This window comes from Lagopus muta, chromosome 1 (assembly GCF_023343835.1).
Source record: "Lagopus muta isolate bLagMut1 chromosome 1, bLagMut1 primary, whole genome shotgun sequence".
Classification (NCBI taxonomy): Eukaryota; Metazoa; Chordata; class Aves; order Galliformes; family Phasianidae; genus Lagopus; species Lagopus muta.
Window position 1 is genome coordinate 125,470,517 of NC_064433.1, and position 14,400 is coordinate 125,484,916.

The following is a 14,400-nucleotide window of genomic DNA, read 5'->3' on the forward strand; positions in this document are numbered from 1 at the left end:
TTTATCTGGCAATTTTTGCAAATACATATTTTTCGCAAACTTTTGCTAGACTTTACACAAAGATTTTGGTGCAAGTCTTTGTTGATTTAGATTGCCATTCATTGCATTGTCAGCTCCAAATTTCATTTCCATGCCATTTTTAGAATCCTGGTCTTCTGAAGTGAATACCAAAATTCCCATGAATTTACTGAAAGGATGATTTTACCTCATCTGCCTTCAGTTCAACAAAGTAATTGTATTTTAATTTAAGAACTCAAACACTAATCGCATGCTTAAATTAAACAGAGCACAATGTAATTGCGACCAAAACTAATTGCTTAAGTAAATTAAGATCTGCAAATGTTCTTCAACTGCTATTAAATTGTATTTATTTATTATTTACATAATATACTAGCCAGCATGTCCTGGCCAGTAGTGTTTCTTCTCTTTGTGTTGCTCTTCTATTTTTGACTGTTATTCAATGTAATAATTCTAGTTCAGCTCAAGAGTATCTTTGAAGAGTGCACTTATGTCACAAATTTAATCCAACATTTATTATTAGTTATACCAACACTATGAAATCTTGGCTCTTATGTAAAAGACAGTTACAAAGTTGAGTTAGACAAAGACAGCCACATACTTGAGTGTGAAATCCTTTTTATCTTCTTTTTACTCATAGAATATGCTCCTATAGAGTATGGCTAAGGTTAACGGCCTTAACCCCTTGTTTTAGAAATATAAATAAATAGAATAACAGCTTGCTGTCTAAAGTCATTCATTTACTTGCGGAACTTCCTCTAGACAACTGAAAATGCTTTTGGCGTTACATGACAAGACATAAATTTTATATATGACCTCCCTTCCCACTGTAGTTAAGAGTGATGACAGCACTCAAAGGATATTGTGAAATACAAACATCTACATACTGGTAGTTATTTTTTGGATTTTTAAACTTACAAACAATTTTTATCCATAGCTCTGCAAACTCAGTCTGCATCTTTCAATTTAGCTGATTTCTTTGCAAAAATACTCTCTAAAGATCTGTGACAATAATAAGGATAATATATTTTTCTATCATGTTCATGATAGTGTTTCCTTCTTCTATGCTAATCTCCAAAAGAGAACAGACATACAGTGACAACAACCTCAGTAAAGTGACTAACTAAAATACAGAGATTCAGGCAACGTTTAGGTAGTTGTTGAAATTTTTTTTTATATTTCCAAAGATGTTTCTAATGGGCTGGCAATCATGCTAAACAGAGAATCATAGAATCACCAAAGTTAGGAAAAGGCCTCCGAGATTATCTAGTTCACAGGCCCAAGCTTAAACTCTATTTCTTTGCTAATACTTAATATTCTAACCCAAGATCTTGGCACTTACGGCATGGAGACATAGAAAGGAGTCTGCATTTCACTTAGGATTAGACCAATCAAACTATATTCAAAAGGAAATCAGGCCAGGCAGATAGACTTGGTAAACAATTTTCCTATCACTCAAATCCTCATTTTCACTTTGAAAGCTTTCTCTGTCTTGCTGATTCTCATAAGTTTTTCTGATTTAAACTTCTGAATTTTGGACTACTACATTCTTCCTGTCTTTCTATCATAAAAACACCCTAAAACTAAGTGTAAAATAGAATGTTGGCTTCTACAGCTTTTTTCCAAGGTGTATATCAAATTTTATCAGAGGAGGAGTAAGATGCTCTGTACAGACGTTACACAGACGTGACCTTTGGATCAGAAAAGAACACAGATGCTTTAAGCCCTCCTAAATGTGCTCCTCTCTCTGCCTGAGAACAGACATAGTGTGCTCTCATACATCTCATCAGAATACATAGCAACTGAAATACAAAATCTAACCTAAGGGTGAGTATATATCTGAGGTCAATGAATCCACAAACTGAACAAAATTCTTGAAATCTGTTAGGAAAGACAAAGAACAATTGTTGTGGGCAATTTTTCTTGTATGTCTAGGCAAAGACTACATTGACTGTTGTTAGCTCTTTCTAGCAATGGCCATAAACCTGGTCTATGAATGGAATACTGACTAGTACACAGATTTACAATAGCACAGAATCACAGAATTGTAGGGGTTGGAAGGGACCTCCAGAGATCATCCAGTCCAACCCCACTGCCAAAGCAGGTTCCCTACACCAGGTCGCACAGGTAGGCATCCAGGCAGGTCTTGAACATCTCCAGAGAAGGAGACTCCACCACCTCCCTGGGCAGCCTGTTCCAGTGCTCCGTCACCTCACTGTAAAGAAGTTCTTAAGCACATTTATGCAGAACTTCCTATGCTGCAGTTTCCGGCTGTTTCCCCTTGTCCTGTCTCCACTCACCACTGAAAAGAGTCCGGCCTCGCCATTCTGCCCCCCACACCTTAGATATTTATAGACCTGGATCAGGTCCCCTCTCAGTCTTCTTTTCTCAAGGCTGAACAGACCCAGTTCACTCAGCCTTTCCTCATAGGAGAGATGCTCCAGGCCCTTCACCATATTCGTGGCCCTCCGCTGGACTCTTTCCAAGAGATCCCTGTCTTTTTTGTACTGGGGAGCCCAGAACTGGACACAGTGCTCCAGATGAGGCCTTACCAGGGCAGAGTAGAGGGTGAAGATCACCTCCCTCGACCTGCTGGCCACGCTCTTTTTAATGCACCCCAGTATGCCACTGGCCCTCTTGGCCACAAGGGCACACTGCTGGCTCATGGCCAACCTGTCGTCCACCAGGACACCCAGGTCCCTTTCCGCAGAGCTCCTTTCCAGCAGCTCATCCCCCAACCTGTACTGGTGCATGCAATTATTCCTCCCCAGATGCAAGACTCTACACTTGCTTTTGTTAAACCTCATCCGGTTTTTCTTTGCCCAGCTCTTCAGCCTGTCCAGGTCTCGCTGAATGGCAGCACAGCCTTCAGGCGTGTCAGCCAATCCTCCCAACTTCGATATGCTTTAAAATATGAAGAATTACATGGTGAAGAATACTCAGGCAGTTGTGCATGCACTCACTGCTCTTGTTAGTTCTAATCATTTGCCAGATCCTAAATTCAAGGAATACTTACCAATGGAATCATCCTTTCCTGAATTCAAATAATTACTTTTCTCACTTCACTATGACATAATTTATTAACTTTTTTCAAGTTTAACCTACGCTAAGGAGACACAGAAGTATGTTGCTTTCGCATATTTCCTGTCTTCAAATGTGTACACTTATAACTGGATTAACTTCTTTGAAAGCACATATTCAAAAATACTTTGTGAAATATGAGTAACAGAATTTCTTTTACCTGCCATTTACAAATGTACAAATATATTTATCAGAATTTAGTCCTGCTTCTTTTGTTTTGTTTTGCTTTGTTTTTCCATTTCTTTTTTTTTTTCCGAAATATCAGTATGCTATAAAACTATTTAAAAGCACAGGCAGAAATTAAAACACTTCCTATCTAGAGGCCTTAAATACTTTGGTGTGTGAATGTGAGGGAGGAGGGAAAAAGGCTTTTGATAATGCTCAGGAACTACAGGCACCGTAAAATCTGTTCAGTATTCCAAAATCTAGTCAAAGCATTTTTCAGTACCTTTTCTTGATCATTTCAGACTCCCTGTAAACATCTGCATGATGTTCTAGGTCAGTTTTTTATTGCTCCTATATAGTCTTGATGTTTTGAGCTACTTGGTATTCTCGACATCACCAGAACTTCTAAATGACCTAGCAGTTCTGCTAAGACATGCCTGAATGAACAGAAGCAGATGAACAAACAACCTGTATTTTTGCAGTTCAGCTTCTGTTCTATCCACTGTAAGATTACACTTCCACTAACCATGAAACTAAATTTGGACATTTGTGTTCAGGAATTATTCTTGTGCTAAGATAAACCTATTAATGCATTTAAAGTATTATATATCCCCTAATTCTTTGAGGTCAAATACAAATTTCTAAAATCAACAGGAATATCATTGTTTGTAGTGAGACATGAGCCTTTCACAAGCTGATGACATTTATAGTGATTCCTTGTTCTTTTGGCCTTCTGAAGTACTAATGAGGACTTAGATACAGAAAGCACCTACACTTAAATAGTGCACATTGTCCACAGGCACACACTGACGACCAGCATAATATTGTCCACATGAACCTACTCTCTGAGCATTCACTGTTTTTATCTGTAAATATTTTTTCTGTGCTTCATAGCATGGTCTTTTCTAACTTACTGAGAATTGATCCAACTCTTGACAGTCAGGTTTCCAGGGAATTTCTTCAGTAAACCAATACTTTGTTTACTTTTCTAGGTGTAATAGCATGGCAGAGGCTGAGGCATGCAAAAACTACTACTCTTTAAAAGCATTGCTTAAGATGACAAATACCGTTTGAATCTGATTTTTAGATTAGGGTGAATCTGAGCTATCTTCTGAACGTGACAAACAGAATGCTGCAGGCTCAAATGCAACAATGAATGGAATATATTTTTAGAAGTGAAATGCTCTAGAAATTGTTTAAGGACTACATTTTGTCTTATTTGGTAAGATGTAATTCATTTTTGAAATTTATAGCACATTTTTAGCTGCTCTTATGAACTTGTTACTATATATATTTGTTTTTACTCCCATTAACCATCTGAATAGAAAAAAAAACCAACTATCAGACTAGTATTCTAACTCAGACCTTTTTTCTTATTGAAGTGTTAGCTGTAAAGTATACAGAAAAAAAAAAATCTGTAAGATCCTTTTTTTTTTCTCTCCTTTTTACTGTCATAAGTGCATGACACAGTATCTGACAGGAAGACATTCATGCTGAAGTTTAAATAATACTGAATTAGCTACTTTGAATGCTTTTGCCTTTTTATGATCACTGAAACCTGTCAACCTTTCTCTGCTCACTAAGAACATTACTAATTTAGGTCAGAATATCTTGGAATCGATAGACAAGTATGTTATGGCTGCTATTTTTATATGATAAAAGCAGTATTATATCATCGCTGAAAGAAGGTCTGTGTGTATAATGTCTGAGTCGAAGGACATTTAACATGGTCTTTTGCTGGTGGAATGGCTCTCTCAGATAAAAACTGTTCTTGCATCAATTTTACTACAACTGAGGATGTCTATCCTATATAGAAAGCAAAAATCTTTGTGATGATAGGAAAATATTTCTTCTTCAAATCCTATATTTCTCATCCTTTCAAAGCATTTATTTTCTGAGAATAGGTAGGAAGGTGTTATGATAAGATTTGATTTAAAAAAGAAAGATATTTCATTGTAAGACAACAAAATGTTTCTTGGATGATAGTGATGCTCACGTGGTACTATTATCTCTCCTTCTAAAGGTGCTCTGCAAAAGATGGTCACTTCCTGGATCAATTTTCTATTAAGTTTATCTTCTTTTGTATTGTTCAGCAATGAAAACAAGAAACGATAACCGCTGGCATTCTTGTGGACAATGTGAATTCTTACTAGTCTGCACCAGCATCCTTGGCTCACCACAAAGCAAGCAAGCAAAAGAACAGGAAGCACTTATGCAAAGGTATAGGTTCCGCAAATGGGTATGACAACCACACCTGACTGTTTACTTATGAACCTATGTAACATTCATTCATGGTACATCAAAGAACACAAAGAACAATTACTTTCTTATTACTTTGAAATTAACGAGTTAGAGGTAGAAAACCTACTTATGAGGCTTCAGTAAATGTACACATTGCAATTTTTTTATTATGTTAGAAGGGTAGAACAATGAGTAATATACTTCAAATAAACCTGTGAAAGGTTTTCTTTCTTAAATGCTCAAAGAGGGCCAAACAAGAAAGGGGCAGATTTTTTAAACAGAAGTATATTGCCACCATTTTTAATCCAAAAGTTCTCATTTACAAACTAATGCATTTCCACTTTCTGCAGACAAGTTTCAACTATCTACTCTTTCACTGGGAATTTGATAGCTGAAATAAGATTTTCAGATTTGTTATATAGAACATTATAGTGTTTCTCAGTTTTCAGTATCTGCCCAGACTGTGTCTTCTGAGTGCTCTCTAATCAAAGAATCATAGAATCACAGAAGAATCACAGAATAGAACCGTAAAGGCTGGAAGAGACCTCTAGAGCTCATCGAGTCCAACACCCCAAATGTCAACATTGCATTCACAAATGGGCATTCTTTAAGCACATGAATTCATTCCACAATTTTTTGTTATTGAGATATTAATAAAAATGAAAGTAAGAATGATTCTGTAAATAATGTGATTCCTCTTTAATAACAATGTAACCCTTACTACACCTTACAGTATGAATAACATACTCCTTACAAGGGTAAGGAAAAATGTAAAGCATTCCTTTTCTAACTCTCACTTCTTCAGAAGTAAATATTATTTTAATTCCATCTCAGATAAAAGGCAATACTTATTAGAAGTCGTTTTAAAATGGTACTTCTAAGCAGAACTTTCCTGCTTTGTCTTCTCTTTATTATGAACTTAACTTTTTTAGTTCTGTAGAACACAGATGAGCCTCTCTAAAAAAAACAGATTCTGTATATTTTCCCCACTTGCTGGACTAAAATATGCAAAATAGAAAATATTCCTCATTGTTTTTATTGTTTTAATTATGTAACAACTGATGCTGCAGAAAACATTAAATACATGACTAGAAAGATGTCCTCACCCCTATATGATGAACAAAATATCTGTCATGGAATACTGCGGAAAACTGGATGTTGGAGGGCATGGCAATATCTGGTAATCACAATAGCTATGAATTTTATAATAACATGGAAAGAATCCCTGAATGGTGAATTGTCAGCAATTGTAATTGATCCCAAGATACAAGAAACTCAGAATAAGCAATACTCAAAAACATTTTTTAAGTGAAGCTAATTGAAAATTTTCATGAGAGCTATGCTCATAGGCTAGATAGAGCTAAATTTTATGAAAACTTCCTTTCAGAGGTAATATTCTGACACGTTTTCACCACCTGACCAACGGTTTTTGAGCTACGTATTTCTCAAACTGAACGGCACTGAAGATATACCTCCGGATTGCGGTTAATGCACTTTCAAGGAGTGATATAAGCTTCAGCGTTCAGAGGAAAGTCTTTACCTAGCATTACCTTGTATTAAACATCCTATTTCAGCAAAAACCTTTGGCTAAGATATCAGATAATAGAGCACATCACCATTTAGACTTATCAGACTTTCAAACTTATTATAAGGACTTATCATTTGATAGCTTTACAGTCTTCCTGGTGATCACTGGTACATTAGATCTTGACTTTTGTAAACTGGTTATTCTGTTCTTTATAGAAGACAAGTGTGCATAGATAGATAAGATCGTTTTTAATACTGTATTCATATTTTTATAACCAATAGTAATGTCCATCTTATCCTCACTTGCTGAAACAAAGATCTTTTTCATGTATACTGAAGTACAGATTTTCACTGAAATTCTATAGCCTTTAAAAATCATTATATATCTATCATGTGCCAGTTTGATTCTATGGTCTACTGTGCCTCAGTTAAACTTGCTATAGCACATCTCTTTTTCCTTTTTTTTTTTTTTTTTTGTTGTTTTACTGAATGACAATTTCAGCATATGGAAGCAAATAAGTCTACAATGCCAATTTTGTAATCATTTACTAGCACAGAAATGTAGCACTCAAGTCACTAAATATTTTTATAATAATGCAAACATGTATTACATGTTTATATTCCTCCCTTTTTTTGGAATAAAAATAGCTTGCACTGAATAATGAAATCCATTTTGAAGTAGAAAATGTAAAGGATTACCAGCACAGTCACTGTAGCATTTATCAGAAATATTATAGTATTTGTATTATAAGTAACAAAATATTGTGAATGTTATTAGTTCTTTACAATACAAGCTGTACTGCATCAGATTTTTCAATGTTTATTAAACAGGGTTACAATATATTCCCTCCTTATCAAATTCAAATTTTGCCCATAGTCAGAATAACCTGAAAGATGCAATAGTTCCCTTCAGCTGAAGATTTGCTCTGTATCTGATGAATTCTCTCCTTATAATTAAGTTGTCATAGCAATACATTTTTAATAGTACTGATTCATAGGCCACTAATGTGCTAGAGACAGAGCTGTTGATATTTTTTGGCATGCAGTTAGGCTAAATTATAGCTTTAGCAAGTACACAATTATCAGTCTATCTGCACTAGCAGAATTATGTGTGGTAAGAGTTAAATTAGGCCAAAGTATTATCTGATACACACAACTAACATAGCTCTATACAAAACTCTGGACATCTCAGCTTAAGAAATTCAAGGCAGAACTTACACCTGATTTGTTTTAAACTTGAATGTTGAATGACTAAAAAACCTAAGTAATTACACCAGACTAAGCAGAATGAAAAGCTAATTTTTTTTCTTCACACCTGCTGCTTTTGTATATTGGTACTTACATGGTGCACCCAGAAATTGTGGAGAATATGCACTGAAAATGGAAAATCACAGTACTTTGCTGACACTGCTTTAAGATCTTCAAATACATACATAAGCAATTAAAGATATTTGTCAGGTTTCAGAGTAACAGGAAGTCATCTTCCAATAATTTGGACTGTATGTGTTTATTGTTTTCAAGGCCTTATCACAAGTGTTAGCATTCCTGCTAACCCCAGGCACCTGTACAGGCTGGGAGGAGTGGTCCTTGAGAGCAGCTCGGCAGAGAAGGACCTGGGGGTCCTGATGGACGAGAGACTGAATATGAGCCAGCAGTGCGCTCTGGCAGCTCGAAAGGCAAATGGGATCCTGAGCTCCATCAGGAGAGGGGTGGCCAGCAGGGACAGGGAGGTGATTGTCCCTCTCTACTCGGCTCTTTTGAGGCCCCATCTGGAGTACTGTGTCCAGGTGTGGAGCCCTCAGTACAAGAAAGACATTGAGATTTTGGAAAGGGTCCAGAGGAGGGCGACTAAGATGATCAGGGGGCTGGAGCACCTCCCCTATGAGGACAGGCTGAGGGAGTTGGGCTTGTTCAGCCTGGAGAAGAGAAGGCTGCGGGGTGACCTCATTGCAGCCTATCAATACCTGAAGGGAACCTACACCCAGGAGGGGAGTAAACTCTTCAAAAGGGCTGACAACAGCAGGACTAGGGGAAATGGTTTTAAGTTGAAGGAGGGAAGATTTAGGTTGGATGTTAGGGGGAAGTTCTTTACTAGGAGAGTGGTTAGGCCCTGGAACGGGCTGCCCAGGGAGGTTGTGGATGCCCCGTCCTTGGACGTGTTTAAGGCCAGGTTGGACGGGGTCCTGGGCAACCTGATCTGAATGTGTATGTTTGATGGCCCTGCTAGGCAGGGGGGTTGGAACTACATGATCCTTGGGGTCCCTTCCAACCCGGGTGATTCTGTGATTCTGTGATTCTGTGATTCCTGCGTTTATGAGGTTTCTGCAAAGCCTCTGACATGATCCCTCATAACATCCTTCTCTCTAAATTGGAGAGGTGTGGATATGAAGGATGGACCGTTTGATGGATTAGGAATTGGCTGGCTGGATGCAGCCAAAGGGTTGTTCCCAATGGCTCTGTGTCAGGGTGGAGGCTGGTCACAAGTGGTGTCCTTCAGGGGTCTTGAAACCGGTGCTCTTCAACACGTTCATTAACAACACAGATGATCGTATCGAGTGCATCCTCAGCAAGTTTGCAGATGACACCAAGCTGAGCGGTGCAGTCCATACATTGGAAGGAAGGGAAGCTATCCAGAGGGATCTGGACAGGCTGGAGAAATGGGCCCATGAAAACCTAATGAGGTTCAATAAAATCAAGAGCAGGGTGCACTTGGGTCAGGGCAATCCCAGGTATTTATAAAAGCTGGGGGAAGATCTCCTTGAGAGCAGCCCCGCGGAGAAGGACTTGGGGGTCCTGGTGGACAAGAAGTTGGACATGAACTGCCAATGTGTGCTTGCAGCCCAGAAGGCCAACTGTGTTAAAAAAAGGTTAAAAAAGGGGAGGCCAGCAGAGAAAGGGAGGTGACTGTCCCCCTTCACTTGGCTCTTGTGAGGTCCCATCTGGAGTACTGCGTCCAGGCCTGGGGCCTCCAGTACGGGAAGGATGTTGAGCTCTTGGAATGGGTTCAGAGGAGGGCCACTAAGATGATCAGAGGGTTGGAGCACCTCTCCTATGAGGAGAGGTTGAGGGAACTGGGATTGTTTAGCTTGGAGAAGAGAAGGCTCCAGGAAGACCTCACTGTGACATTCCAGTGATTGAAGGGAGGAAATAAACAGGAGGGGAAATGGCTGTTTATGAGGGTGGATAGTGATAGGACAAGGGGGAATAGTTTTAAACAGACAGGGGAGGTTTAGGTTAGATATCAGGAGGAAGTTTTTCACTCAGAGGGTGGTGACGCACTGGAACAGGTTGCCCAAGCAGGCTGTGGGTGCCCCATCTCTGGAGGCATTCAAGGCCAGGCTGGATGTGGCTATGGGCAGCCCGGTCTGGTAGTTGGTGACCCTGGACATAGCAGGGAGATTGAAGCTAGATGATCATCATGGTCCTTTTCAGCCATTCTGTGTGAGAAGCACACCTGCTGACGTCAGACTTTAGAAGCATGCAAGCAGGAGAAAGGTGTGCAAATACTATACATTTTACCTACACCAAATTTCTCTGTCTCATATCATGAGTGATAACCCTTACTAGGGATCCTAATAATCCCTAGCTGGGATTATTCATTCCACAAAATCACAATGTCTTCCACTAAACTTTGTGAGAGGCTTCAGTCCTAGTGAGAGGCAGAGTTGGTCAGCCCATATCTACAGGCATAATCTATAGGCTGCATGTTTTTATATAGTTTCAAAGTAGTTCAAATCAGTGTAGTTAACTATCTAGGAAATACAGCTCTAGAACAGCACAAGTGTTTCCTGGTCTAAAAGACTTCTTACAGTAAACAGAAAGAGACAATAGTTGCCAATGTTTTTCTCAATAATTTGCTGTTTTTTCTTACATAAGGCATAGTTTTCAAGACTGTTCTAAAGAATATTAAGTATCTACTTCTGGTAGTCCTTTGTGAATTGAGTTCTGTTTATTTGATCATAGTCATTGGAAAGACACAACTATAGGATGTGAGATGTTGCAGCCATTTCTGGATACTGGAAAATGTGTGTGCTCATAGAAGAATGTGGAACTTATTTGGCCACAAGGTACGTAAGACATGGATATACGTAGACATAGGAAGGATGACCAGATCTATCTAAATACTGAAGCCATATCTACTTGAAACTGATTATACTCTACCTGAGGTTAAATGAAAACTGTTTAATTATCCAGCCTGTCCTTAATGAAGGTAGATTCATCTTCATCTGCTTTCTTGGATATGTTCCTAAGTATATTGAATGAGCTGTTGCTATAGGATACTTCTAGTTTAGGTCTTTGTTGCTTGCAAAAAAAACTCTTCAAAAGTTTGAATTAAATGACTGAAATAATGGCTTCTTAAAAAAAAAAAAAAAAAAAAAAAAAAAAAGCTGTGTTCATTTTTCATACACAAAAATATAATGTCACGTACTATTTACAGAAATTGTGCCCGTCAGTGAACTCTGTGATCAGGTGTGGAAAAAAAAGAGCTGTGGAGGGAGACTACAGAACAATTAATACACTAACTAGTAATATATTACACTTCAAGCTTATCAATAACTTCATGTTGCTGAGTTATAAGAAGAAAAAACAATCACGCTCATTTTTCCACATGAGTACTCACAGTGCTGATAATATCAGGGTGCATGCAGCTCTAATGCAAGAATATTTATCTCTATACAACAGTAACACACAAGAGAGAGATAAGCAGGCACAAAACTTTAGCTTACTGCAATAATATATTTAAAAATGTGATTGTATTGTCTACATTGAAAAGGCATTTCTGAAGATCTGAGATTGAAGAAGTAAAACTGAAGGAGAGCAATTTTACAGGTCTGATACAAAGAAAGCAGAAATTATTATCGAACTATTGCTTATTCTCAAACTACGTAGTAGGCTAACAAAATGTAATTCTGTTCTGAAATATGCCAGTCTTACAACAATATTACCGCCAGATTCTGAATAGGCTTTAGTTTTCACTTGCTTTGGAGGAAGGATAAAAGGAATATCACACTCTAAACTGTTTTTCCTCAGTAAACAAAGTAGACTAGTCTAGACCCTCATCATCGCTCCCCTTCGTTTCTCATTAAACTCCCCTTCAGTGATTAACAAAGTTGATCCTTTGCTCAGATAAGGGGTTACTTTATCTCACAAATACGTATTAGTGAGAAAAAACTTCTGCCTGCTTAGAGCTCTGCCTATGTCTCTATGAAGCAGAATAATTACATCCAACCACAGACCAAAAAAAAAAAAAACCAAAAACGACCCTAGCTAAACACATTTTCCTTTTGTTTGGTTCTTCCTTATGGTTATTTATCAAATGCAAGATGTATAGGTAAAGTTGTAGTAAATACAAAACATTGATGTAGCTTTTTTTTTTTTTTTTTACTTTCAGTGCTTTGGAAAAGGACTTAACTTGTAGAATCAAAATGAATTGGAAAATTGGTCATATTGGTCATCTGCAGGCTTACACCCTACCTTATCCTTGAAACTAGAAAAAGGGAAAATATTACATATAACAGTTATCTTACCCAAAAATGCTACATCAAAGGATTGTTTCAAATCTTCATTTTTTAAGCAGTAATATAAGTAACTTTGAATGTTGATTGATATGTGAAAAACACACACTTAATTTCATTCAGTCCTGAGATTTTTATGGGAAGGGAAACATGCTCTAATTATTTTGGACAATGCTATCAGAAATAGTGAGCTTTTGGTTAAGAAGAAGAGGATAAGTAGGCAAGGCTTTATTTAGTTCATAAAAAACATGAAAAGGTTATATATAATCCTGAATTAAATTACTGAATAATGACTATGACTCAATGATACTTCTATACTTCGTTATTTCAGTAGTAAAAATGGCCAGATTGGCATCATATTCAAGCTGTTACTCAGCAAGACATCCTATTATCTGTACACTTTTAGACAGATGTAACAGTTAACCTTGACTACTTTGTTCTGCAAAAAAGACTATCTTTCAGGCAAATTTAAAAAATAGATTCCTATATTGGCTTCATATGTAATATTAATGCACAGCAGTAAGTAAATGTAAGATGGTGAAATGGCTCTGTAAATAGGTGTATTTTAGCAAATGAAAAGTGAAAAAAATAATGAAGAATGGTTAGATATTTTAAGTAATTTGTTATTACAGCCAAAGGCTTTTTTGCAATTCTTTTTGAGATGCAATAACAATTATATTAAATATTTAAAGTTTGAGTAGGTGAATTCACTTACTGTTTCCTGGATGCCAGCGCACTGCATTTAAATATGCATTACAGTAATGGAAGAGAAATTCATGCTTCGACCGTATAACTTTTCCTTGAAGTAAAGGCATCAGATCATGTCCATCAATAATTCTGAGTAATAAAGCATTTCAAATTCAGAAGAATAATCCAAACTTCCCCTTTCCGTGAAGATGTTATAACTGTGCATTTTCACTTCTTGAAATCTAGCTCTCATGATCTGAATGGTCACTTCCAATTGATCATTTTGGAATAAAACCTTCAGGTGCACTTTCCCTTTGGTTTCTACATTATTTAAGGAAAGATTATTTTTATATTTTGCCATTAGGAATGATTGCTTCTTCCTCCCACTTCTCTTGCTGAGAATGAGATCAGACATATGTGTGTAAACTGCTAAAACACAGCCTTCTGCATGTAAATATATAACTGCTCAAGTTGCTTCGAATTAGTCTGGTTGATGTAACAACTAAGACCAGAGAAATCTCTGCTACATTGTGCTTGCATTCCCTGAAGCAATGGTAATAACTATGTCCAGTAAATTATGAATGCCAGAATTTAATACAGAACTAGTGATTTCAAAGCTGAAAATGAACTATTTGTGTTTATCAACAACATATAAACACACCCACACACACAAGTACACATGAACACACAAATACAAGGGCTGTTCCAAAGGTAATGTCTCCTAATTTATTATGTTGGCCCACAGTGCCAGAAGAAAAAGCTGGTAGTACAACAATACCTTCCTGCCAATAGCCTATTATTCTGTTGCTCTGCAACAGCAGAGGAGAAGTCTGACAAAATGGTATCTGACATGGAAGTGCATACGAAGCAAATGTAATTTAATTCCTCCATGCAGAAAAAATAGCTCCTACTGACATTCATCAACACTTGCTGAGTGTTTATAGAGACCAAACAGTGGATGTGAGCAGAATGAGGTGGTGGGTAGCATGTTTCAGCAGTGGTGATAGCAAGAGCAAGTCAACTCTGTTGGCACAGATTTTTGTTCAAGCAGCAAGCAGGCTTTTGACCATAGCTAATGGTTATAACTATGTTTAAAAACAGTGTTTTGTAGCTTAAAATTTGCTCAAATTTTAAAATTTTTGCTCAAAATTTAAAATTTTTAAAA

At 37.3% G+C, this 14,400-nt stretch overlaps 1 protein-coding gene across 2 annotated transcripts in view; it reads right to left on the reverse strand.

Moving 5' to 3' along the window:
- STS (steroid sulfatase) overlaps positions 1-14,400 on the reverse strand; it is a 122,404-nt gene that overhangs the window by 34,093 nt on the left and 73,911 nt on the right. For both annotated transcript variants that reach the window (XM_048928534.1, XM_048928541.1), the window contains one exon: positions 13,264-13,385. In XM_048928534.1, coding sequence (XP_048784491.1) covers positions 13,264-13,385 — 122 coding nt within the window. The remainder of the gene's footprint in view (positions 1-13,263; positions 13,386-14,400) is intronic.